We start from the raw sequence: 27,401 nt of genomic DNA on the forward strand, positions 1-27,401 counted from the left end.
CAACACACACAATCCGGAATATTTTCTATTTTATAGGTTTTAAACGGTTTTGTTGTTCTGAGCGTTGTGTTTGCTGTGTTGACAACGGTTTTAAGTAGGTCTAAAGTCAACTTCAGAATCGTGTAGCCTAGTTGAGGTGTTTTTAACATTGTCATGGAGTGGCGTGAACATACGAGCGTCAGCTGTGTGAATGCCTTCAACGAGGCTCAGCGTTGGATGGAGGTAAGTTTAGTGACCCTTTGATTCATTGATTACTTCAGAGGATACAGGATAGGTGGGCACTATAGGGACACCTGGGCAACCTCGATGTGAAATTGCCTATTTTGTATACAATGTTAAAATATAAAATATAAAAATATATTGATTAAGTATAAAGTACATGATGTGAAAATGCATGGTACATCTTTATCAGACTTAATTTTACCCTTCAACTTTTTGTTTATGCCCCAAAATGACTGGATATACATATGCCTACAGGCAGTGGTGTCAAGTAACTATGTACATTTACTCAAGTACAATTTTTGAAGTACTTTACTGGAGTATTTCCAATTTTCAGTACTTTTACTTCTACTCCACTACATTTCATAGGCAAATATTGTACTTTTTACTCCACAACAATTATTTAGTTACTAGTTATTTTTTACATTTTGATTATTATTATTATTATTACAAAACATACATTAACCACTTCAGCTCTATATACATTTTGAAAATAGCCGATCTACAAGCTCACAATGCATTGCAATACAATGCATTGTGAGCTTGTAGGTCTACTATTTTCAAACAATTTTTCTGCAAATTTATACATTTGAAAACTTGTGAAATGGTACAAATTTCTGCATAATGAGTACTTTCTACTTTTGGTACTTTAAGTACATTTTGATACCAATACTTTTGTACTTTTACTTGTAACAGAGTATTTCTACATTGCAGTATTGATACTTTTACTTAAGTAAAACATTAGAATATTTTTCCACCACTGGATATAGGCCTACAGGTTTTGTAGAAATTGTAGAATATTAGACTTTAATTGTCGAATGTTTAAGCATGTAAATCATAGCCTTGCCCTAGCCTTGATAGAGGCGACGAGACTGTCGTATATTAGGCCTATATGACAGTCTTGGAGTGTTTTCAAAATAGTCTTTGCACTCTCGCACTTGGGATCCGAACATCTACTTAAACATTCAGATTTCAAACATAAAGGGCTTTAATACCTCATGGTCACGGATGTTACAATTATGTACGGGCCCTCAGAAGTACCTGCATATTCCGTATTGTTCAATAAAAAGCATTTTAATCCGATTGGTGGGATGGTGGCCATTTTCTCCCTATATGCTTTCAACTGTGCAACCTTATTGGTTGGGAGGTGTATTGCACTCTGATACATTAGAACTCTATGAGAAACAGTCTTGATCCAAGCAAGGCTAGTTCTACATTTTGGAAAAAAATAGCTGATTTAACACCATGTGCCCACTCCTCTTTGGTGCCCACCTAACCTGTCACCCTTCAGACTTGCTACGGTTATCCTTGATTTCATTTAGTCATATTCCATTACTAGCATACTGAGTGTCATTCATTATGTAACTTCATTCAGTTATTTATTTTTTAGATAGAGAATTGTGAGGCTGTGCTGCCTGTGCAGGAAAGGTTTATTTTGTAAGTGCACTCTTATGCATTTTGCTATAGCAAGTGATAAAGCGAGCCACTGCTCCATCCTTGCCTCCTCAGTTGAAGCGGTTGTCTAAAACTATAGCAATAAAATGCAAATGTACACTGATAAAAACTAAAGGGTTTGCCATGCTTTCTTCCATAAAGAAGTCCTGTGTTCACATTTGCATGGACTTATTTGACTGAGCTGTGCTCATAATGCTTCAGATAGGAGCTAAACAGAGGGCCATATAGGTACACATGACGCACACCATTTTGATGTACTGTACTTGTGGTGACTGACCTGCATGGTGTCCATCCATCACTGAGTGATGTGAGGGCCGCACTGGATTACACACACACACACACACACACACACACACACACACACACACACACACACACACACACACACACACACACACACACACACACACACACACACACACACACACCCCTACCTCATGGATGGGTTGCATCATCTCGCATGGACTCAAATAATAATTGTTCTTATTCTAAATAAGATCCACATCCTTAAAGACAGCGGTTCAAGTATGTTCCCTTTCCTGCATTTTAACTTAAAGTCTTAGTCAGTATTGTTCCATGGCACTGCACATCACATCACATCTTGTTGCAAATGTAGCTCATCTAACGTTACTTGGTGTTCTTTTCAGTACTGAATCCATAGACATTGTGTGCTGTGTGGGATGTTGTTCTGAACGTCAGTCACAATCTATGAAGCACAACTTGTAGAATTTGGCCAGCACAGAAATGTTGACAAATAACAGTCTAAATGGGGCCATTGTTGTAGTTTGTGTGCCCAAGTGAACAGTTATGACAGCCTGGCCAACGGTTTGTTGGCAGCCTGCCCATGCCAGTTTTACCCCTTTGTGTATCCTTGAAATGATAGATGAAAGGATGAGTGAAGCTAGGAAAGAAAGAACTGTGTGTGTGTGTGTGTGTGTGTGTGTGTCTCTGTGTGTCATGTTTGCTCAAGGGAGAGTTAACCATGGAACAGTTATTAACCCAAATCATAATCTGTGCTTGTCTATTTTAAGAATTGCAGTGCAGTTAAATATCAAACTCTGTCCCTTAAGCCACAATATTGGAAGCTAAACTCTGAAATTCCTCAATTTTCCCTCCATATAATTGAATCCAGGTTGCAAATTTGTATCTTCCATTTTATGTTGCTTATAATGTAGTTTACAGGTATCATACAATGCACTGTCAAATTTAAAGCATGTATTAATTGCCTTTTTAAGACATATTATTGGGTCTGCTCAACCATAGTAAAAAAAATCTCCAAATATCAATTACTTTTATATTAAAATGTCTGTGTAGCCTTATTGCTGGCTACAATCATTTCAGGTGCATTGCGTCTGACGGCAGGAGAAAAAGCATTTAAATCTATCTCTAAACTTCACTGGAAGACACTTTTTCTTTACTGTGCCCTTTCGTTAATTGCCAGTAGTTGTTTTTCATTTGAGCTGCCCGTGGCCCCATGTGGCGTGCCACATGTTTATTTATGCCAGTACAAGACGTTCCCTTGATGGACAATGACCAATGTGGCTGTAGAGCTTTGACAATTGTGTTAAACCATATGGCTGTAATCCATAGAATCAGTGGTTGTACTGGGGCAATTGTTTATTGAAATAGCCAATTAAAATTAGGTTTTGCAAGGGGGGGGTCAGGGGGGCAAGGTTGTCCACATAGGCCTAATTGTATTGGGTTGCATTAATGTGGACTGAATTTTCTGCATGATTCCACAGAGAACCAGCCATACCATGGCTGATGCCCAATTGTGTGGATTCCTGGGGGGATTAATTAGTGAGAAGAATCAGCCGTTGGGGCTCAGTGTTTAGTCATAGGGCTGAACCGTAATAACCCATTTTTTTCTGTGTTCCCATTTTATAGCCCTTTGCCTGTTTCATTGTCCTTGATACTATCATGCTTAAATCATGCTTTCTGTACTCTGGTACAGGTTCATTAAAGTATAACTGTTGTCTTTGTGGTCATGCTTGTCCCCATACCATTTTGAGTGGTCACTGTCTTAATTGCTAATTATTTTATTATGATTTAAGTGATTACATTCATTGTAAGATCCATTTAAACAACATGGCTGTCTGTGTTGCTTACATCTGTTTAATGTACTGACTGATGCATGCATGGCAATAGGTTACAGATACAGTAATAGTATGTATGTTTATATTGTTTTAGGAAGTGACCAAAACATCTTTTGGCTGTAATGACTTCCGGGCTGCCCTAGAAAATGGACTCCTACTTTGCGAGTGAGTGATATGCAGCTCTTGCATCTACAGTACAAAACAATGACATCTTCTTGGCTCTTGAAATGAAATTCCTGATTTGTTTTACTTATGTATTTGTTTTTTTCCAAGTCTGATAAACCAATTGAAACCTGGACTCATCAATAGAATCAACAGGCGCTCTACAACCATGGCTGGGCTGGTGAGTTTTGGGTCTTGCATGCCTTTCTCAAAGTCTTGTACAAGTGTGCTCTGAGACAGCACCTTGTAGCAAGGAAGTCTAAAGCATTGTGTGGTTTCCTGTGTAAGTTGGTGAGAGACAAACTGATTTTTCAAGTTGACTGATCCTGAAACGGTATAATTGCAACTGCTAGGTTGTATCCATGGTTCGATTTGTAAGAAGAGCCAAAAATAAAAGGGGGGAATTGTACAACAAATAGCTACTGTGGGGCTGAAATAAAATGGCTGATCTACAAGCTCACAATATATTGTGATGCGTTGTGAGCTTGAAGATCAGCCTTTTTCACCATTTTTGAACAATTTTGACAATTTGTGAAATTATAAAAGCCTTAAGTGATTAAAACAATGAAAAGGACAACACTGCTATCGATATTATATCGTACTAGACCGGTGCCCAGCCTACTCGGGAACGATGCAATTTGAGAATGCTTGGTCCCATTATGCCTATATATATATATATATATATATATATATATATATATATATATATATATATATATATATATATATATATATATATGGAGATTTATTATCTGTCTGGGTCCTCTTTATGCCCATATATGGAGCTCCATGTCAGACATGCCCAAATATGGAGTCAGGCTATTCTATGGCGTCACTACTATGACATCATATTGATGCCATCAGGGTATTTCATATATGGGGATTTGTGAATTTATCAATATTTGTTTTAGATCAGCTGATTAGACAGACTTCCCACTCTGTGCATCAAGCCCTTTGGCCCATATATAGAGATCCCTGATGTCATCAATATATGCCCATATATGGATTTTATTCAGACCGAACTGTCGCCTCAGTCTCAGAGTTGGATACAGTTATGAACTGCTACATATGAGGACTAAAAGCATCACTACAGAATAAGTTGGGGATGTCAATTAACAGGGCAGCGTTCCACAGATTCAAACTCATTCATGAAACATGCCCACGAACCTGGATGGTGGCATTCTTTCATTTTATCTGAATTTGGAACAGTATTAAAACTGATGTGGCTTTTACTTATAATATACTTACAGAACTGTAGAAATAAATAAACTATTATATGTATATATATTTAGTTATAATATAGCTCTAAAATATAATTGTGCTAAATCGATAGTCATGTGAGTTAAATGCTCCATGTCAGAACTCATTCTGAAAATGTTTTTCCATCTCATATACTGTGAGCATTAAGCAAAAACCATGTATCCATATTCCATTTGGGGTTTTTCTTTTATGTGCAAATGAAAAACGTGCATAAAAACTGGATGATGGGAAACCCATCTTCTTAATTCCCTACACTCTTATGCCTTCTTTGTGTTTCCTTGCCTCTCTTGTTGTTCTTTCAATGGTCACATCTCAAAAAGTTGTTTTACTTTACCTGTTCTTACCCTCAGGATAATGTGAGTGTGTTTCTAAAGGCCTGTGAAAAGCTAGGACTGAATGAATCACAGCTGTTTCATCCAGGAGACCTTCAGGACCTGTCCACTCGTGTAACACTCAGGTATAACTGGACTTGGTACACACTATACAGTAGGTGTCTGAAGAAGATGATAATGTTTTACTGCTCATCTACAATATGAGGGATGTCAATGAATATTCAAACCAAATTTGAATATTGAAAATAAACTTTTGAATTAGAAAATGTTGTTTTATATCCGTCCCATGAGTTCTCACGTGGACCTGGTTCTGCAAGCTACAGTACATTCAAATTACACCCCTCCCTTGCTGTCCGGCAACAGATGTCTCTAACTCGCTAGAACCGATGCACGATCACTTATCTTGATCCAAAATGATATTGTATGTCACGGTGAAATGGCAATCCATTTGGTAATATTGATGGTGTTTGTATTTAAGCACGCCTATGTGCATACAAAAAGCGAGTGTTAATTGTCAAGGAATACAGTAACTCAATGCCGCCACTTGCGTGTAGCTCAGTTAACTCTACATTAAGTGCCTTGGCAGATTAGACATCTGTAGGATGGGGGAAACCAGCCACTTGCCTCCCTCCCACCATTTCTACATCGACATGTATTATGGTTCAAGGTTGTACTTTATTGTTACATCTTGTGTACAGGTACATAAGAGTAAAACTTATTTTGGTTAATAAGTCATTCAAATTTTATTAGTTATTTAGGGGCTTATGACGTTTTGTTCACCTGGCTCTTGACTGCGAAAGCTCATGCAGACCTTCAGTTTCTTGTAGACTGGTGCGTAGGAGGAAATATCCGTAGTCAACAAAAGATAGAACTCCCACACACAGTCTTAAAACTTGTATGAACTTTTATTAGAGATAACAATGTTTCAGTCCTGAGACCTTCATCAAGTAAAGCTGAGTAACAAAGAATGTTCCAGACATACAATGTAGCCAACAACATGAACATGAGCTGTTCAGGCAATATTATGACTGGCAGTATGCAAGCATTTAGCCAAGTGGAAGGCAAATCCCACCATCATACTGAACATTCTACAATGGAAATAATCAGTTTATAAGCAAAAAAAAAAACTTTCAAAATTACTACTGTGAAAAGGGTCCATATGGATGTGGTCACCATTTTCACTGTCTCATTTCAGTGGTAATTTTATTCAATCTTTCACTTTTTAGATGCGAAGAAAGCAGTAGAAGACTCAAAAACGTAAGTAATGACTCTTATTTGTGCATACACATTTATATGTTTTAATGCTTAAAGTCAGAAATGACATTTATGATCAGTTTGTGTCCTTGAATTGAGGTTAGGAAAATTAGATTTTGATTCAATTTGTACTGGCGTGCATCTTTGCTGTTTGTGGACTTGTGCATTACCCCAGTGCTTCCCTAATCGTTTTGATAATGATGCAAGTAGAAGTAACCTTAACCCTAAACCACAAAAAAACAATCGCACAATTGTAATCTGGTTTAACAGACTTATTGGTTTATCTAAAATAGAATGGTCTAAAATATCATGACATTGGATATGAGATTTAAATGACAGAGTTGTTTGAACATTTAGTATTTTCTTTTCTTTCACATTAAAAAAAGTGGCTGTCCATCTGCCACACCTGCAGACTAGTGGTATTGATCTGGCTTATGTTCCTGTATCAAATTGATTAAACCATCATGTGCAAGATCAAATTTGGCTGACCATGTTCATTGTGCAGCTCTACCCCACTACAACTGGCCTAAACTCTACCCCACTACAACAGGCCTAAACCACAACATTGTAATGCAGCAACCTTCAAGATAGCATAGAGTTCACCGTTACCTGGAAGTACAGCTTGGATATCTACGTTTTTAGAACTATTCACTTAGTTTAAACACGAATGAGAAGGCAGTGCCAAAATAATAGTGAGGAGTTTATTCTACAAATCACAAAACAAAAAATAAATAATAAAACACAAACACTGAGAATAGCCTCTGTCTCTTTTGTCAGGTACTGATAACGGTCTACTGGCTGGGACGGAAAGCTCAGCTGGACCAGTTCTACAGTGGACCTCATCTTAACTTCAAGGCTTTTGAGGGGCTCTTAGGCCTAGCCTTGTCGAAGGTAGGTTGATGTAACGGGCTCTGTGTGTATTTGTGAGTTCCTTGCTCTCGGCTATGTGAGCATCGATCCTCTTATCGTCCCTTACGCAGGCTTTAGACGAGGGTGCTAAGGATGGTGGATACGAGTTCTGGTACCAAGGGAAAGTCGATGTGCAGCGCCCGAGACCAGACTATAGGAGACAAGAATCCATGGATAGCGTTGACTCGCTGGATTCGCAACCCCTTCGCGTGGGCAATGAAGGTAAAAGTTACTTGACATTTGCCATCTATTACAGTAGGTGTATTATTCTGTACACTTCTTAATCACAATTCTACATGCACAGTATATGATGCCGATTGTATTTACCTCTAGTATATCGTCGCCGTCGGGCAGAAACCTTGTATTTTCGTGTATTCTTCGTGTATTTTCACTGATAAAAGTAGTGAAAATAGTGAGCATGTAGAGCTACTTTTGTGATTTTTGAAAAAAATGGACGTCTAAAATAAGGATGCCAGGGTTTGTCTGTGGGTTTTATGAATATTTAACTAATTAAAAATATTAACAAGAGCTTGTGACTAAATAAAGACTCTATTGGAACACACATTATTTTTCTTTTTACAAATCCTGAAAAGTAACAGTTTTGGACTGTTTTAGAATAACAGCTCGTTTTTTGAATACTAAATCATTCTGAATCTTCTAATCTCCTTATCCCTATACTGTATCTGAATGTGTCATTCCTCTGAATACAACGCCTTCATGTTTGTGCTCTGTATACGTAAGTGAGAGATTCTGTCAGGCTCCACACAGTGGTGATAAAGTGGGGTGAGAGGGACTGGCACAGCGACTCTTGGTTGTAAGAAGATTGTCCAGTTAAGGTTCATATCTTTCCTCTCCTGATATTTGGATATTTTCCTTCATTTACATTTGCTCTTCATCTCTTTTTTTTTGTTGTACATTTCATGCTCTCCATGCCTTATTCTACTTGTTCTTCGACTTTACTTTTGCTCTGTCGCTTGCATTTCTTTGTGTGTACTTCCACATGTCTGTGTGGTCTCCAGGGTGTGGGAGTGACGCAGAGGCAGACCAGGGTTTCAGTATGGAGTCCATGCAGCCTTCAGCCCAGAAAAACAGAGGCTACATCCCAACAGCACTTCTACGAAGAAAGCGAGGGAAGGAGAACGAAATGGGCTGCCCTAGCCCTCTCACTAGGTACAGCTATCATGACAACTACAGTTTCAGATGTGCTGCTAATGTGCATCGTCTATAACTGACCTAATCTGTTGAGGCCTATGTATTTTCTTCAGTTTCTAGTTATAATAATTGTATTTATTGACCTATTTTCATATTTATACATGTATGTGTGTGACTTTAAGTTTATTTCGTCAGAGCACACAAGAGTTGTACCAAACTTTTGTGTATGCTGCCAGTAGGCCAAGGAAGACGCTTCCAGAATATTTTTCCAATTCGTCAACGACAACTGTTATTTATTTTTTATGCAATACATCAGAACTACCGTCCCCCAAGACTACAATAGGAAGGAGAGGCTTGTGATGTCCCCATTCACACAAAGTGCTTCTATTGGCTTCACATACTGTACAGTTCCTCTATCGGCTACACATACAGGTGCGGGTGGTGACGTAGTTTACTCTACCTATAGTTTAAAGTTACAAGCTCCGTGCTTATTTTTTCCGCACCAGATTCACAAGTCCTCAGTCAGTCATAGACATGCAATACCAACACGGACACACAGCAACTGCGGTTAATTATAAATTACACACGCATGTACTGTACGTCCATCCCCACTCACACAGAGACATTGTGACAAATGACACTCGTGCATGCATATATCCTGCAACACAAATGGGCAGAGAGACTGCAGCACTTCATGGGACAGACACGGTAGAGAGACAAGAATCTCAGCAGAAGTGAAATATAAGTGAAGGTGAACTTGCCATGAGTTTTGCACCTCTGTAGCCTACTGAAAAAGAGGGCACTGCCCAGCCCAACAAGTTACAAGAATTGAATCAAGTAAGAATTGTTCATTTACACGCTTGTTTTAAAAGCAACTGATCTGTGCTCCGCAGAGATCTCCTTTTACTGTTTGAATAGAAATTCAGAATGTATTCAGAATATATATTTTTTATGTTACCATTGATACTGTAGCTTTATTTTCAGCTTCAACTCAACAAACTTATGAATATTCTGATGGACATGTAGTCCTGTCTGTTTTTTGTTTTTTTTTATATCTTTTTTTTTTTCTCCATGATTTAAAACAAACTAGAAAAAGTGCTCCTCGGAGCACAGGTCTCCACCAGGTCTGGTACGTTATTGTGGCCTCCTGGTGGCGCTATAATAGGCCAATGTGAAAGGGGTGTCATTTCTTCTTAGGCTTTTCACGGCAATCAGACACTGCATTCATGATTTGAGGCTTTTGTTCCAAAAATGTGTTTTGCTAAGATTAGACCTGCTGGTGGCGCTATAACAGGCCAATGTGAAAAGGGTGCCATTTCTTCCTCGGCCTAGTGGGAATGTGCGTGTGAAATTTCATGGAAATCGCATGCTGCGTTCATGATTTGAGGCATTTTGTTCAAAACGGACCAATCCTGCAAACTTTGGAAGCCAACCTTAGCCAATGAGGATGGAAAATCGGACAGATCCGTGTTGATCACATGACTCTAGAGATAATGTGTACCGATTTGCATGACGTTTGGATAAAATCTGTAGGAGTAAAAGTGTTTTGCACAAATCGGCCCCCTGGTGGCGCTATAACAGGGCTATGTGAAAAAATTGGGGCAGAGGTTCTGGCATCCAGGGAGTGTGTGTGTGTGTGTGTGTGTGTGTGTGTGTGTGCACAGTTTCGGAGTGAGCGGGCCAACGGTGTCGGAGATTAGCTGTTCACAGACGGACACACGGACGGGGACACACACACACACACACACACGGACGAACGGGGGGTAAAACATACTCTCTCGCCATGCCCTCGGCCTGGCGGAGACAATTACTCTGTTTTTCCCATTTCTTTACTGGCATGATTGCATAACTTGAAACGTCTTTAATACAACTACTTATTTAGCACTAATGACATTGTTGCACTAATACTCAAGAACAGATCCAGAATGTGTGTTTGGCACTCAGCTTTGATCACCACCATGCAAATAGTGTTATTGTTTAAATTCATTGTTGGGAAGCGGTTGTCATTTTGTTGCTTAATTGCCTCTGTATTTGCTTAGAGAAGACCATCTGGCCTTAACTTTTCTCCTGCCAAGATCTTTCTCCAATTGGCCTGTGGTTACCATATTGACAGCGACTGAGGAAACAAATAGGCTGGTGCTAGACCTGGAGTGCTATGACATGGCCGGTCGTACGTAATGTTCACCAATCCCCCAATACGGTTGTCATGGTCATGACATATTACTTGACGATTAAATGTCATACAAATAACGATTTAGTTGTAATTTTGGAATTTAAATAAAAATTGCATTTCTGTTTGGCTTTTAGGCTTTTTAAACAAGATGTACAGGGCAGATATGACAAATGAATTAAATATTCAAATAAAAGATTATATATATATATGTATGTGTGTGTATGTATATGGGAATGGACCATTTAGAGGCTTGCAACTCGTCACGATGTGATGTGTTGAGACCTCAAACCATAATTTTTCAACATGGAAACGATTATGTTAAATAATCGCGATCATCTCAAAACATTTCGATTTGGCGGTAATGTAATAATTGTGGCAGGCATATCCCCCAGTGAATGCCACAGGGCAGTAGGCTAAGCACTGAGCCCCCAGTAATGGTCTAGGGGATTAGAGGATTTCATCACGCCTACAGTAGGTCAGGCACAAGCTTGCATAACTCCAATAACAGTGCTCTGTTAATGTTCTTTTCTATAGGTAACTATAGAAAGCATTTGATCTAAACGTTTGCAACCAAGGCCGCTATCTTGAGAGTGACCTCTACTTTCACTATCTAACTCTGCATGGAGATGGTGTGAAAAAGAGACTTCTGTCTGCGTGGTTTAACGTCATTCTTGAATAAACCAATATGAATATATCACTTTTTCCAGCAGCGAGGTAGATGCGACCCCTTCCCTTCACCCCCAATTCTGTCGGTCGCTCCCCGAATGTCCTATTGATGACAAGCTTTTCCTGAGAGCTGTGTGCGAGGAAGACTCTGAAGAAGAATATACGGAGGCAGACCCTGTTCTAGATGACCTGTACACCCGGAGAGTTCAGCTAAGCCACCATCAGACATCCACCAACCTTAACTCTGACCGTTATATGCCCCAACACTGGACACCTGAGGAGGACGTCCGCGTGCGGAGGATTTACCAGGGTTCTAAGAAGAGACCGTGGTATCGCAAACTGTTTGACTTGAGGTCCGTTGACTCTTAAAGTGTGCAAGTATTCTGCTATGCAAGGCAATGTTGAAGAATGGCAAGTATGGAAGCAGATCTACTTCATTAACCAATAACAATCCTCAAACTCAGTCATTACTGGCTGCTACACCAGCAGTAATTGAATATACACTGGAAACGGCAAGAACCTGCTCTGTATAATTGGTTCTGCTGTACTGTACGTCTTGTATTACTTTTTAATTTGAGCTTTAGCTACTAATCCACCAATCACCTTATCCACATCAAGTTAACTAAGAGTTGGGAACCAAGAATGCTCAGTCTAACATTCTCACTTTGCATGGATTTGTTGAAAGCTTTCTACTGCTGATCTTTGTAATTTGTTGACTATTCATAATTGTTATATTTTTCCTTTGATTGTAGCCTCAAGGCCTCAGATTCATCAATCGCTGAGCCTGAGTCATGAAATCCTGGGTTGTGACACCTACATATACTGCTGCATGAAACCTGTCTCCTGCAGCATCTCAAGTGTCTAATCAGACTCTGAGAGTCCGTTTTTGAATATGCACCCCCCTACCCCAAAAACCATACACCCTACTTAGTCGTAGAATTGTATCGCTCACCAAAAAGCACGGCTTTACAGCTAAAAGCATTTCCTGCCTGAAAATTGTCTTAAGCAAGCGACTGGGTTGTACGATTTTAACTCTTCCACCCATATTAGACCCTCACTCTTTTTCACTCCAGCCTTCCTGCTACACATCTACCCTGCTCTTATGCAGAGCATGTCAGTATATTGGTACATAAAACATGTTACAGATATTTGTCTAAGACATGCAAATTGTACTGTTGTTTATGGTATAGGTTCTTTCCTAATGCTCATACTGTACACGCGAAGCTGCCCATTCCCTTCTTTCTGTTTGTTTGAACTTATGTTTTTCCTAAGCACTGTATGCTGTGTTATCTGGTATTTATACAGCCACCTTTTTATGGTACTGATGGCATGTATCCGCTGTATTCAAATAATATGCTGCTGAGTCATCTGTCATTCTGATAGCAGAGCAGATGACTCATATGGTGTGTCTTGACGTGATAGTCATAACAGAATTTGATTATTATTCCCTGTGTGCTGCCACAAGTGTTTACCAGCAGTGCATGTGCTTTGAAATAGTGTGTCAATAAAGTGTCAGACAAAATTAATGTGCTGTATGTGACTTCATGCTTGAATGTGTTATGAAAGCCTATTTTATTTGTCTTGCAACATCACACCTGTTACGTTTTTAGAGGGATATTGAATTGCACTGAATTAAATGTTTTCTATCAACAAGGATTAATTTAATTTTCTTGTATTGCATCTGTTCCCTAAGTTGATACGATTTAGCTATGTCTGCCAAATAGCTCTTTTGGTCAAAAGGTTTGTTTCTTTGGTTCTGTAGAACATTCAAACCTGGGACCCCAGCTCAGGTCAACCCTGGCTGGATTTGGTAAGTCTGAGCAAATTGTTGAAGATTTCGCTTTATTCTTCATAACTCGGTCTCCTTCTCATAGGACAACTTGACATTGAGAAGGATTCCTGAGTAGGTTGTGGGAAGCTGAGAAAGGCGTTAGCGTCTGTGCTTGTCACTTTCTTTTCTGTCGCATAAGCTGCATATGTCATGTCCAAACAGGAATCTATATGTACTGCATGTGTATCAAGCCTACCACCTTATGTTATTACCCAAGATATTAACACTATACCTTGTTTATCCAACATGAGGACTGCCCGGACAATTCTAAGATGCAACAATGTTTAAACTCTCTTAGCCTCATTACCTACCTTCAAATGATGTCACTGTTCTGATGTGACGCCTAGCTGTTAAATGTTGCTCTTGGTTATTAGAATTTGCTTACAGCCATATTACTTATTGGACGTCATCACTCTTACGTTATGCATACTTCAGTATCTTGGGAACATAACTGCATGGTACATAGTGTTTGCGCTGGCGCATGGCCTTTACTGTAGAACGTGTGAGGGTGGGTGGGCAGGGCAACCGTGTGTGTGGCCTGTAGGATTTCTGCATGCTTTATGCTTGCTATGCAACTTGCTTCCCAGAGGATGGTGCTGTTAAACCGCAAGTGAAATCTTAATTCACACAGCTTATGCTAGTATCTATTGAGCAATTGTTTTTCAAATGTCTTATGTTTTATGTCTCTTGCTTCTCCCCTGCATCCCAACAGGAGTAAATCATCGAGTGACATCCCAATGATGTCTCCTGTGCGTAAAGCCTCTGGGGAGAATACCTATGATGTGAGTAAAGGGGTTGGCAGTGCACGGAACTGGAACAAAGACCCCCCACAGAGGAGCAGAAGTACCAGGGCCAAGGACATTGAAGTTAAGTGGCAGGATGTAAGTCAACGTCACTTAAGCTATTTCCACACAGAATGCAAAGTAGCTTACACAGATTTTAAGTTACCTGTTGTTGTTTATGTGGTTATGTTAATTAGGAGTTGACAAAATGGAAGATTCGCCGCAGGAGCACCAGCTTGGACTTCTTTAAGAAGTCACAAGAACGAGAGCATGTCATCACTCAGATGAGCATCGGGGCTGTGACTAGCCTTACAGAGACTGGAAATAAGTGTGGAGTGCCAGAGAGGTAGGCCAAGGATCATTTATAGTTTGTCATACAACCTCTTTCAAGACAGTTATTTGAGAGTATAAATGAGGCTTCATAATGAAATCTTTTAGCTGCCAAACTGCTATATTATGAAGTGTATGTGAGTGTTAAAAACAGCTGACTTAAGTTTTACCTGTTGAGGATCCTGCAGTATATTTTGGTAAAGTGTAATTTGACACAATCACCCCCTCCCATTTATCTCTGCTCTTGTGTCCATTCTTTCTTCCTTATCGGCTTTCAATTCATGTCCAATTCCCCAGGGACCAGCAGTCATCAGGCAGCAGCAACCCTGCCAACTCCTTTTACTCCACCTCTCCTACATCAAAGCAGTCTCACTCTGATCTACGACCCCGCACCCGAGCTCTCTTGGCCCGCAGCTACGCCACCGAGGCCCCCTTCAGCCCCAGTGCCCAGGCCCACACGCAGGTGAGTTACACAGTTCTGTACTGCTTTAACCACATTAACACTTGTCTTTGGTAGTTGTAAATAATAGTACCGGTAGATAGTTTCTGCTGGAATATTTTTATTTTTAAAAACGGTATACTTTTATATGTGCTGAGCTGAAAATGTGAAGGAGGCCATTAATGCTTAGGTTCTTGACTTGTTTAACCCTTGTCTTGATGATGTTTTATTAACCAGTTGAACTCTGGCGTCCCTTTTTTGGGCATGTCATTATCTAGGTAAATTGTCAACTGTTAAAATAAATTCACAAACTTCAAAAATAGCAGATCTGCAAGCTTGCAATGTGTCGGGAGTCAGGACACGTTGCGAGCTGTGTATATATAATATAGGGTAGGGTGACCAGATGTCCCGGTTCTCTAAAACACTATGTCCCGGTTTTCAACATTCACTACAACATTGTCCCAGGTTTTAGACAGAATTAGAATAATACTTGTTTTCAGTGGTTGCATAGATGTTTATCATGTTGTTTTCATGTAAACATGCTCACCTAACCAATCAGAAAACATGAACAAATGCATTGCGTGTCTGAATTCAACACTGAGGCTGATGTTTGTCAATCAGTCGTTGCCTGTATGCAACACCTATGGTGCGTATACATATGCACGTGAATGAATGGGCGTGCACGGCGAACGCACGCATTGATTTAAGGGTCCCGGTTTGAGGGGTTGAATTATGGTCACCCTCATATAGGGTCTAGTGGTTAAAGCTGTCTCAGGCCAAACGGTTTACACTATTTGCTCTATACAACTGGCTAACATCTGTCAAATAATATACCCAGGGACCTTCTATTGGAGCCATGCCTGCCTCTGATCCCACCATCTTAGTAGAGGGCATCCGTTCTGCCTCCCTTGGCTCAGATGCAGCAGGAGTCACAACCCCTTCTTTGGAGTGCCCTTTCAGCTCACAGACACAAGTGATGGCCCAGGCAGGACTGGAGCTTCCAAACCAGATCTCTTCTCTAACTATAACATTGATGCCAAACAACCCTGCAACTACTCTCACCGATGCCCCCACAGCAGCAGTTACAAATGGGCCTATATCAATTACAAACTACAGTTCGAGTCACCAGGAACTCTCATCCAGCGGTCACGACTTAACCAGTCCAGTTGACCAGCCAGCAGTGGATCCTCTGACCGAGAGGAATGTAAAGAAGCATCAATACCAGGAGGAGGCCCAGCAAATATCCGGCAGACCAGGCAGAGGCCAGCAGGCCACCAACCTCTACAGGTATAGCTCCAGATCTGTGTCCGGGTCGGGCTCAGCCAGCCTGCCTCGAGGTTTCAGGCGGTCTGAGGGCTCCACACGGCTGTCTTCTGCCATCACCGCCAGACCTTTTGGAACCAAGCCCTCCAGAGTGTCTTCATTGCCCAGACTGTGTAACGTGAGTTGAGCTTGAATTGTCACAATGGCCACTGTGCACCCAGCATGCTCACACTTGCTGTTCACCTTAACCCATTCAATCCGGGAACGCATTTGTGTCATTTTAGATTTATTTGGCTATTCAAAAATAGCAGATATAGAAGCTCATAGCGCGAGTGCCGTGAAATACATATAATTTTGGGTGGTCCTTCACATGAAAAGGTTTGAGAATCACTGATATTATAGCAACATAAGTTTATCCAGGAAAAAAACAGAGAAAGACATTTGTAGAATCCCCAGAAGCAAAGTTTTGAGTTAAAAATGTTTGTGTTAAAAGATTTGCTCAAAATTTTCATAATTTAAAAAGAAATAGCCAGAGTATAACATCATGGTTTAAGTTGTTACACAGATGCATTCCCGGTTTTAATGGGTTAAATTTACCAAAGTGTTGGTGTAAAAGAGGGCATTTGTGTGACACATCTTGTGTTACCTACAGCAAGTTTTCTATGATCCCCTTTCCTATTAATAATGGAACTGCTGCTGCATCATTGGGTGACTAGTGTTGACTTACAGTACTACAAGCTCACAAAGTGTCACTCTCACCCACATGCACTTAGGTTGACCACAGAAATGCAATAAAAATGCATAATTTAAGAAAGGACAGGGTGTTGATAATTAAATTGTATTTGTAGTAGATGTTTAAATCTATAATAATAGCATTCCTATTTTTATTATGTTGCATGTTGGGCAATATAGGAAAAAGATGTCCTCACAGAACAAGTACTGTACTTGCAAACCTGAATTTGTCCTACAGATGTTTCAGTGCATTATCCATACTGAGCACACAGTGTTTGAATAATTCCCCAGGTAAATGACAATGAGGACCTTCTGTGGAAACAGCATACTAATCCACACGCTGAGCCCTCTGAGGTATGGTTGCTTTTTACTTCTCTTTATTTGACATGAGGCATTTTATTTACCAGTGTCCCCTAAAATTGTTGGCCCTTCTCAAGGTATCTCATTTAAAATGTACACATTTTATCCCTGCCTATACGCTTGTAGTGTGCCATCAACGGCTCTGGTTTCCTCCAGGAAGCACAAGACATTGGATCATGAGGTGTCACCTTTACGTGTGTGTGTGTGTGTGTGTGTGTGTGTGTGTGTGTGTGTGTGTGTGTGTGTGTGTGTGTGTGTGTGTGTGTGTGTGTGTGTGTGTGTGTGTGTGTGTGTGTGTGTGTGTGTGTGTGTGTGTGTGTGTGTGTGTGTGTGTGTGTTTCCTCCTAGGTGCATTTCAGTGACATGAGGGTGAGTCTGAGTCTTAAACCTAACAGCAGACCTGACTTTGGTTTCCAGACTCATTGGGACTCCACTGGTGCAAGAGTTAAATTCGTTCAACCCGGTAAGACTCTTCTGTGTTCAACTCTAGCCTGGCGTAGTACTTGACATGTTGTTGTTATTGTTAGGGACATAGTATCAAATGCCTCTTTTCATCTGAACAAGGCCTTTGTATAAACACCATGTAATCTGATAACATGTAGAATTCACTGGGCCTGATAGGAATGCAACCGTTCTTTGATACAGTATCGAATGTCTATTGTTTGTGCAAATAATTAAAGATGATGCTTTGGAAACTGTACAGTTTGTAGGAGTGACCTACAAAAACTAAACTGCGTTGTGAAATGCTCCTTACATTAAACTACCCTCTCAGCATATTGTCATTGCCGGTGGAAATCTTGTGTCCAAAGCCTTTACTTTTCAGGAAATGGAAAAAATAACCTGTTTTCCGATGGATAAAAAGTTAGTTATTATTTAGTCGTGTCACATCGCGACAAGTTATGATCTTGTAGATCGGCAATTTTCACTACTATTGCACGACACTCCTGTACGACGAAGTAGGCCATTAGTTTACGGGGGGGAAAAAAGAGAATCTGAAATATGGAGATACAAGCTTTTTGCCTGACAGCAACAATATGTAAATGGTTATATGAATCAAAAATTAAACAGAAGTGCAAAACCTATCCAGTGATGTAGGTGAAGGGCCGTCCACACCCAGCACTATTAACTATAAATGTGCTTTAAAAATCATTCTAACTCAAGTGGATGGCAGAGTCAACGCCACAACTATAACGACGACCCTGGTGAAGGAGATGGTTGTAGTGTTTGGTGTGGACAGCCCTTCATGTCATGAATGTTTGACAAGAGAAGTGAGAAGTGTGACTTACGTATTCAGCATTACGCTGCCAAACAGTCTTGCCTTACTGACCTATAGTTCTTAATTTGTAATCAGCAGCCAAGTCCTCAACTCTGTGGCCTTGTCCTCTGTTTCTGTTGAACAATTCCTCAAGATGTTATTTCGTCCTCAGGCAGCCCAGCCGACTTTTGCCCGCTTTGTGTCGGGGATGAGATTGTGGATGTTAATGGGATCACAGTAACACAGATGAGCTACGACCAGTGGAAGGACACCATGACTTCTGCCTTGCAAATCGGCAATCTTAATATGGAAATTCGGCGCTACGGCAACAAGGGTGAGGGAACAATCCAGGGCGAATGGTGCTTTTTTTCCCTCTTCCTACTTCCTGAAGTTGTGTGCTCATTGTATTTGGTAAATCAACTTCTAAGAAACTCCTTTACAGGTTCTAACGGTCATGAAATTCCTGGAAATATTTTGAAATTAGAAAAAAACTGTTCCAGTCCTGGAAAAGGTTTGGAATTTATCAAGGGTCCTCGAAAAAATATTTGGCTATGCATTGTTTTGGGCTATTGATTTTGTTAATAAAAAACTCTTTCCAACACATGTATAACATTACACGAAAAGTTTAGCGTGATGCGTAGTTAGTAAATTTGGCACGACATTTTTTATGGAATTATCCCATTCTATGCTTTATTTTTGCTACTCTTTAGTCTTTTTTTTTCTACTTTGGGCATTGCTCATAGCAGGAGTAAGAGACTCATTATTGCGCTGAATGATTGTTATATAGGCCTGGAAATTGGGTTAAATATTCTGGAAAAGTTTTGGAAATTCATTGATAAAAATGTATGGGAACCCTGCCTTAAAGGGATTCTAGGTAACATTAAAAAATATTTATATATATATATATATATATATTTTGCATTTTTCCCCTCTATCAGCCACTATATAATGATGCTGGGGTGTGTTCCTGCATTGAAACACAGTCCTCTTTCTGAAATCCGTATTTTCCCTACTATTTATGTTTTGACATCCAGGTATCCGGGACGTAAAACGCTCTCAAACTTCTTTTTTGAGGCACAGAATTTACTTTAAAGATAGCGTTTGGATAGAATGTAGTTGTTTAACTTCATATATGTGGTCAATTTATCAATTTAAGAGCCTATTTAAAAATACAAATTCAGAGAACCGGCAGGGGCGGGCAGTGGCACGCATTGTATCCGAATAAAGCTACCTATTTTCGGCATGGCCCGTTCAGAAGTCCCTATGCGTCACCCCCTGGTGGTCGGGGAAACTAACTGCTGGAGGGCCGGTGTTTGACAACAGTTTTTTTCTTTTTTTATCTCTGAACTTGCCTACAATCCCTTTAAGGAGCAGGGGTGGAGGTTTACCATGTGGTCACATGCTAAATGTAGTCATAAATGATATAAGTGTAGTGAGTACATCTAACCAATGTTTCTGATGGCTGGTTTGTATCAACAGACTGGGGCACAAATGGTGCAGGTCATCCCAACCAGATGTGTCAGAGCAGAAAAACGCTCAATTTGACAGCTGCAGTGCCCATGCTGATTGGTCGACCTGATCACCAAACCGCTGTCTCCACAGAAGCCCCTACCACCAAATCTTCCCAACAAAATGGACAGGCAGTCAATGTGAGCTCCAATATTTTACATTCAAAATAAATACTAAGAATACATTGACATGGCTGATGTGGTACTGGTAAAGGGTTAATTTTGGTTAATTTCCCAGGGGATGGCATGTAAAGAAGTGGATGGAGACTTTAATGGCATGACTAACAGAAGTAAAGGTAATATCAAACATAACTCTGGGTTTAAAACACGAGTTGGGTTTCTGGCTAGTAATTATTTTGTATAGTATGCTTAAACTTGTCTCATCCTTCATTGCACAACACTCCAGATTATGGACATATTAGGTTGACAAACTGGCAAAGGAGAGCAGACTTTTTCACACTGAAAGGTAAAACTAGCTTGAATTGCAGCTTGTTGTTGGAGCTTTTGGTGGCAGGTGCTTGGCTTGTCAGAAAATGGAGGGATGGTAAATGAGAATGCAAGGTTAATAAATCCTTTGAGGGTAACAAAGATAGACTCCAGTCAGGAATCCAATAGCAATTGGTAATGAAAAGCAAAGGACTGTTCATGTCTGTGATGAGACAATAGAAAATAAAATGGAAAAAGAAACAACCGAAAGGTAGGAATACAACTTATACACATCTGACCTCTCTCTTCAGGTTGTCAAGGGGTCAGCTCATGGGTTTACCTATGTGGTACAGTAATTGTGTGGTGTGCATTTTAAGCAGCATGCTAGATATATACAGTTTCTAGCCCTGAAATGGCTACTTTTTGCAAGCAACTGAACATTGCAGCTGTGTGTGTATTTAATTTAGGGAATTGTGCATGATATTGCATGCGATTACCTTTTTTGATTGACTTGTAACACAAATTCAACCTTTTGTTGTAACCGCTTTGAGCATGTTTGTCGTGCAGTGCCCTTTTATCTGTATTGGAGGTGACAAACATATTATTATTGCAACTTTAACAGCGTTTCTTTTCTGACCATTGTGTTTTCCATTGTGTTTCTACTGCAGGAGGATCAGAATCTGCAATATCAGATGTAAGCAGTTGTCATTTAGATCAGAAGTGTGTGTGTGTGTGTGTGTGTGTGTGTGTGTGTGTGTGTGTGTGCGGGGGGGGGGGGGGGGGGGGGGTGAATATGTCATAATTTATTACATTGCAGTTGTATTTGAGCTTGTATTTTTGCACCACCAGCTGCAGGTGCCATCTCTTAATCCCTCCTCATCCAGCTGGGACCTTGAAGGAGACCGCAGGCGCCAGGAGAGGTGGCAGGAGGAACAAGAGCGCCTCCTACAGGTCAGAATAATAACTAGCACACTGGTTCTCAACTCACTTTGCACAGAGCCCAGAATTTGAAGACTTTGAGCCCAGAGGAACCAATAATAGATCATATGTATCTTTGGTGTGGGTATTTAGAAAGCATAAGCTTAGCACAATGCATAGCAGTTTGCTTACTGAAAGAATACATGGTACATTTCATAAAACTGTAGATTCAAATGCATTTAGTTGTAACCTGCTCATGTCTTATTTGGTGCGTGTGTAGGAGCAGTACCAGCGTGATCAGGAGAGGCTGGATGCAGAGTGGCAGAGGGCACAACAGGATGCTATGGGAGGAGAATACAAGAGACCAGAGGTAAACATGTGTAGCTAAAGGGTCAAAATCATCATCAAATCACTGACCTCATCTTAATTGATTACATTCCCAATGCAGCATACACTGAATGTCACTGAATTCATTTAAGAAAATAAAAACATCTCTCAAAAGTAGGGATTATATTTTTTTGCCTTTTTCATGCCATCGTTCCCACAATGCAGTTGACTCACCCATCTGAAAATATTGTTGATCTTTTTTTTATTTGATTTAGATTATAATGAACTCTATTCATTATGTAGCAGGTGATTGATTGATTGATGTACTTTATTTAGTAAGACATGAGAACATCAGTACATGGAAGTACAAATTCACAATACAATACAAATTCACAAGCTAGTAGTCATTTTGTAAAATATTATTTTCCTAAATTAAATTCAGCTAGAAACCATATTCCCAAGGCTGGTTACGGAGCAGATGTTAGGAGTCACCGTTGGATGATGTTTGTATAGTAAATGTGTTTACTTAATTTTTTTTTGGAACAGAGCTCTTGTGAGTTAACCTGCCGTGTAAGCCCCATGTTAACCCGCCCCCCTGTGAATGGAGTGACCAGTCACAACAAGGACGTTGAGCACAGCACTGACAAGGAGTGGTCGAAGTTTAACAATCCAGTTTCAAAACCCCAGAAGGATGAGCAAGGAAAACAAAATGACAAGCTGGCAGAACGACAGTGGTAAACAACCTTTTGTTTTGATGTGATGAGCATGCTGCTGTTGCTTGCTCTCTTGAGTGCAATCATGGCACTTGAAGCACACTCAGCAGTGCTTCACATTTATGCCATTAAAACCGGGAACGCATCTGTCATTTTAAGATTTCTTTGGCTATTTGTAATTCAAATCTTTGCTTCTGGGGGGAAGGTGTAACAAAATATTTTTAGATGAGAGTCCGTGGCCAAATACATAACATTCTGGTGGTCCTTGACATGAAAAGGTTTGAGCACCACTCATAGAGCAACATATATTTTTTTTAACTGTTAGGATTTAGAAGGCCTTTGTAGATGCGTTCCCAGATTGAATGGGTTAAATGTGTGATTTGGTAAAATGGTGGCAGTTCAACCCTCCTACATTGCTGCTCCTTCTGCTTCCTTGGCTGGGTCTAATTGCTGCTGATGCTGCTTCTCAGGGCTGAAGACTCCTGTGACTTTGTGCAGCTGTCTGCTGCTGACAGGTCAGTGCATGCTTGGCACACTTTGGCTTTTTATGTCATAACCCCTTTAAATGTAGAGATCTGGCTGTAAATGTCCTATACAGTCAACTGCTTATTGCCATGTACAATTTTTTTAAATTACCTCAATGCAGGATAACAAGTTTACCTCACCCATAATATAGTTCTGTCTGACTTAGATGCTATTTGTCATTTCACTCTTCTGATGCAATAAATCTCCATAGGGAAAACGGTATACATAATATAAATAATTTCATAGCTGTCTCTCCTCACAGGGGAAAGTCAAAGTCTACTCCAACATTAGGTGGCCTCCCCAAGCAGGCAAAAGGTTAGTCTACACAGGAGGAAAAAAACGTGTTTTAATTCTAGGTACAATATTCCCTGGTATAATCAGAGAAAATAATAATACCTGGGCACTTCAGAAGAGACTACCCAAATAAAATATACTGGAGCACTCGACTGGTCTGCCCGTTTTTTTCATTATTTTGCAGGGGTGACTAACGTTTCGACTTTAGTCTTCCTCAGAGTCAAACAGCCCTGTTTGACTCTAGTCTCTTATGAAGTGCCCAGGTATTATTTTCTCTGATGCAAGTTGTCCCTGTTGAGAGCCCTTCTGCTGGGGACAGACGCATTGGACTTCTCTTTACCTTCCCTGGTATAATGTTGTTGTCTTTTGTGATGTCTCAATGTTAATCTTGTGGTGTGACTGGTCCAGGAGATCAGAGGAAAAGGAAAGGGCAGACTTTGTCAAAGGCAGAGAAAGAGAGGCAGCAGATCTTGGCGGAAATGAGGAAGAGAACTCAGCTTCTAAATGACAACAGTTGGATACGCCAACGCAGCACCTCTGCATGCAAGGAGCCTGTCAATGTTGGAGTTCCACTGAGGAGGTGGGCAGCATTCTGAGTTTTGATCAGCTTAACCAATAACCACCTATAGCCCTATAAATATTTTTTGAAAGTTTTGACATTTTGGAAATTAAGGGGAAATGTTTGAAATTGTCCACCTGGTTCAAAGTGCTTAAGCAGTGCCTCTCATAGCTTTATTCTTTGTAAGCAAGACAGACAAACATTTAGACTTTACGTTGTCTCATCAGGTCTGATTCCCTGGATAACATCCCCACTACCTGGCGTCAGTCCCCAGGTTCCACCTCAGCCAGTTGTGCACGTCCCCAGTCAGCAGCTGGTCACTGTGGCCCTACCACTAACTGTGCATCACGCTACAGCCTGGGGACGGAGATGACCCAGAGACTACCGTCTTGTACCATGAGAGATGAGCCATCTGCCCAATCCCTGCCCAGTTCTCAGCAAGGCACCAGGTACTGTAGGTGAATCAGTCTGGTCTTTTACATTGTGCGCATGTTGTGTTTTTTTCGTGTGGCATTTCTTTGTGGAGCCTGACACAAGATTTTTCGGCCTAGATTAGGACCCAATTTTGGAGAGTCGTAGACTACCAATGATCGACATTTCAACTATATTTTGTTAAAAGGGACTAAATCAATTCTAATCCATTTGACAAAAAATGTGATTGAATCAAAGTGTGTGTGGGGGGGGGTCAACTTTTGAAAACATTTGAAAATGCTCACCTACCGTATATTGACATGGACACAATAGGGACTCAAAGTAGAAAGTTGGTTAAAAATCAGCTGCATAATCACAGACACAATGGTGTCAAAAAAGTCAAATAATGACGGATATATCAACCAAAACGATATATTCTTCTAGCTCTACTACTTTGATATGTTTTGGGTAGTGTTGGCCTTAACAATGACATGTCCTGCACAGGTTGGTGAGTGGCAGAAGGATTTGCTGTGTGTGTGAGCATGTCCTGGGTAGGGGGGCAGCCATGGTCATCGAGACCCTTGGCCTCTGTTTCCACTTGACCTGCTTCCAGGTGAGAGGTCACAGATGGGTTACTCTGTGCAGTATGTTGGCTAGATCCTAAAGGCTGCTGCTCTTACCTCACTAAGATGTATAAGCGCACATTTCTCTGAGACTCCCTTTCCTTCACTTCAACTCTTCCTTTCTCAGTAAGTAGTCTTTCAGTTCTGTGGGATCTTTCTACCTCTCCTTTCTGTTTTAAGGGCTGACGTTGTAGAGGAAGCTTGACTTTTGCGTTTAAATGTTCACTGTTATGTGGATTTGTCACTGGACTCTGATCTCCACATTTAGCTGTACTGGGGTCGATTAGTATTGATGGATAGTTGTAGACTTCTTTCTTTACAGAACAGTGAAGGCTATTCAGTGCTTCGCTGAGGTGTTGATGATTGTCTGAAATCTGCGTCAGCTGAACTTCTTTCTACATATTGTCAAATAACCCCCCCCACCCCAGTGTGTGGAATGTGGCCAACATCTGGGAGGAACAGAGGCAGGATCCCAGGTTCGACTCCGAAACAGGAAGCCATACTGTGACCTGTGCTACATCCAGCTCAAATGTGAGTTTGATGTGTTGTCTCATTAACACATTACACCTCCTCCTCCTCCACCACCTCCACAGCTTTTCCTATCCTCTCATCGTTCACTCAATTTTATCATGTTTGTACTTTGGCTGTCAACGTTTGATGCGCCATCTCTATTAGTTGCTCCGGGTCATAGCACGTCCTACGTCAAACGTCTGAATATAGCTGGAATACATGAATTAAAGTTCTCAGACGCCACGGCTGATTTCAGTCTTTTGGACTGAAATCCAAAAGACTTGGATTTTGGATTTCCAAGTCTTGGATCCATAGAGGCCAGCATGTCTTCTATGGAAGCATGTTGCGCAGTGAAATTAGCCAATCTACAAGCTCTCTCGACGCATTGAGAGCTTGTAGATCGGCTAATTTCTGTTAATAATTTCAAAGATTGGAGCATTTGAAGTGGTCAAACTAGCAAAATGTTTAGAAGCATTTTCCATAAAACCCTAATGGTCTCGGATATGTCATAAAAGGTTAAAGCCTCAATCTGTGATTTATTCACCTGGTTGGCAATCTAACTATAATTTGACTAACCTCTGTGGCCTCGGTTGGTTGGTTGGTTGGTCTGTATGCCGTTTCTCCTCACTGGCTGGAGCACTTCATCTGATTTTGCACACAGCCATTGACCATTACCATCTGAACTTAACTGCGAAGCCCGTTTCTCAATTCCATCAAATCTCAGCTTTTTATTAGCCATTATGTGTCAAACAATGGGAGATGACGTTGCCAGGTTTCGCGCGAGAAACAAGCAGCAAGGTCTGTACTTTCGCCTGCGCCCTTCACCGGGGCTTGGGTGCTCATATCCCCCTACGGGCATGGTCTAGTACGTATAACAGCAGGAACATTACTAAAACATAATCGAGATTCATTTTACATATTGTGTTAATTGTTTAGGAAACGCTAGTGTGGGGAGGGCTCCTTTCACACTTACACATTCACTTTCACACATTCTTTCAGTCGTGAGATTTTATTTTGCTTTAATCCAAGGGAATGTCGAGCATAGACAAATTCTGTAAATCATGTTTTTCAACACGTTTTTTTTTTGTAGATGGCTCTGCCCCCTCCATGTGACCAGATTGCATTGCAGCTCATTGAGGAATAAAAGCCAACTTCAAGACACATTGCTTCATACAGCTCTAATGAAAACTAACCACTACACAAATACTATAGACTGAAACTCATTTAAATCTATGCAATGTGAATTCTCAATATCGTCAGATCTGCTACATTTTTGTATGACGAAGTTGGGCATTCATTTACCAAATATACATAACATTTTAAAATGGAGATGGGCTACAAGGTTTCTCCCCGACAGTGACCATATTCAATGTGATACTGAAATTTACTGAAATCATTTAAATCTATGCAGTGAGATAAACTATTTCAATCTATGTGGACCCATGGGCAATGTAGATTCTTGATGGCCTTATTTTAACTCTCACTCGTTTTATAGTTGTGTCTAATAACTGCACTAAACATCTAATGATTGATTTGAATTAGTATTTGAAATAAAATGATGTTAGTGCTTGTTAAATGTTATTTAGATGTTGGTGTTGACTTATTACAGTTGTTGTATTGTTAACTGGGGCTGTTGTGATTCTCTTTTTCCTTAGAGATACTGTATATCATTGTGTTGAGAGACTAGTAATGGAACCTGTAATAAAGGGGAATTGTATAAAGGCACTTTTTAATTTGTATTAAGGCACTTATCTCTATTACAAACCACTGAGTACACTTGGACTTAAATCAGGTACATTATGTGTTTCTCATTAGATAACTGGAGTATGTGTTTCTCATTAAATAACTGGAGGTATCTTAACTAAGAAATGATCATGAACTAGATGTTTGAACTTGTTGTTTGCAAATAAATATATA

The 27,401-nt window shown here is 40.3% G+C and overlaps 1 protein-coding gene across 5 annotated transcripts in view; it reads left to right on the forward strand.

Annotated features, from left to right (window-relative positions):
- The window catches only part of LOC311051638 (LIM domain only protein 7-like), a 27,422-nt gene extending 21 nt beyond the window's left edge, over window positions 1–27,401 (forward strand). Inside the window, exons 1-30 of one of the 5 annotated variants that reach the window (XM_084066218.1) lie at window positions 1–222; window positions 3,865–3,935; window positions 4,044–4,113; window positions 5,543–5,649; window positions 6,751–6,781; window positions 7,556–7,669; window positions 7,759–7,909; window positions 8,707–8,857; window positions 13,441–13,488; window positions 14,222–14,390; window positions 14,489–14,637; window positions 14,919–15,084; window positions 15,899–16,501; window positions 17,347–17,409; window positions 17,764–17,878; window positions 18,843–19,004; window positions 20,150–20,319; window positions 20,417–20,474; window positions 20,585–20,644; window positions 21,273–21,298; window positions 21,454–21,555; window positions 21,803–21,892; window positions 22,396–22,583; window positions 23,033–23,077; window positions 23,350–23,402; window positions 23,790–23,961; window positions 24,168–24,389; window positions 24,856–24,964; window positions 25,403–25,505; window positions 26,575–27,401. The exon at window positions 1–222 is cut by the window's left edge and continues 21 nt beyond it. In XM_084066218.1, coding sequence (XP_083922344.1) covers window positions 154–222; window positions 3,865–3,935; window positions 4,044–4,113; window positions 5,543–5,649; window positions 6,751–6,781; window positions 7,556–7,669; window positions 7,759–7,909; window positions 8,707–8,857; window positions 13,441–13,488; window positions 14,222–14,390; window positions 14,489–14,637; window positions 14,919–15,084; window positions 15,899–16,501; window positions 17,347–17,409; window positions 17,764–17,878; window positions 18,843–19,004; window positions 20,150–20,319; window positions 20,417–20,474; window positions 20,585–20,644; window positions 21,273–21,298; window positions 21,454–21,555; window positions 21,803–21,892; window positions 22,396–22,583; window positions 23,033–23,077; window positions 23,350–23,402; window positions 23,790–23,961; window positions 24,168–24,389; window positions 24,856–24,964; window positions 25,403–25,505; window positions 26,575–26,597 — 3,660 coding nt within the window. In that variant the 5' untranslated portion in view covers window positions 1–153 and the 3' untranslated portion in view covers window positions 26,598–27,401. The remainder of the gene's footprint in view (window positions 223–3,864; window positions 3,936–4,043; window positions 4,114–5,542; window positions 5,650–6,750; window positions 6,782–7,555; window positions 7,670–7,758; window positions 7,910–8,706; window positions 8,858–13,440; window positions 13,489–14,221; window positions 14,391–14,488; window positions 14,638–14,918; window positions 15,085–15,898; window positions 16,502–17,346; window positions 17,410–17,763; window positions 17,879–18,842; window positions 19,005–20,149; window positions 20,320–20,416; window positions 20,475–20,584; window positions 20,645–21,272; window positions 21,299–21,453; window positions 21,556–21,802; window positions 21,893–22,395; window positions 22,584–23,032; window positions 23,078–23,349; window positions 23,403–23,789; window positions 23,962–24,167; window positions 24,390–24,855; window positions 24,965–25,402; window positions 25,506–26,574) is intronic. The other 4 variants (XM_084066222.1, XM_084066219.1, XM_084066221.1 and 1 more) reach the window with 4 other exon arrangements.

Source organism: Gymnoscopelus microlampas (genome assembly GCF_963454915.1).
Source record: "Gymnoscopelus microlampas genome assembly, chromosome: 1".
NCBI classification, from domain to species: Eukaryota; Metazoa; Chordata; class Actinopteri; order Myctophiformes; family Myctophidae; genus Gymnoscopelus; species Gymnoscopelus microlampas.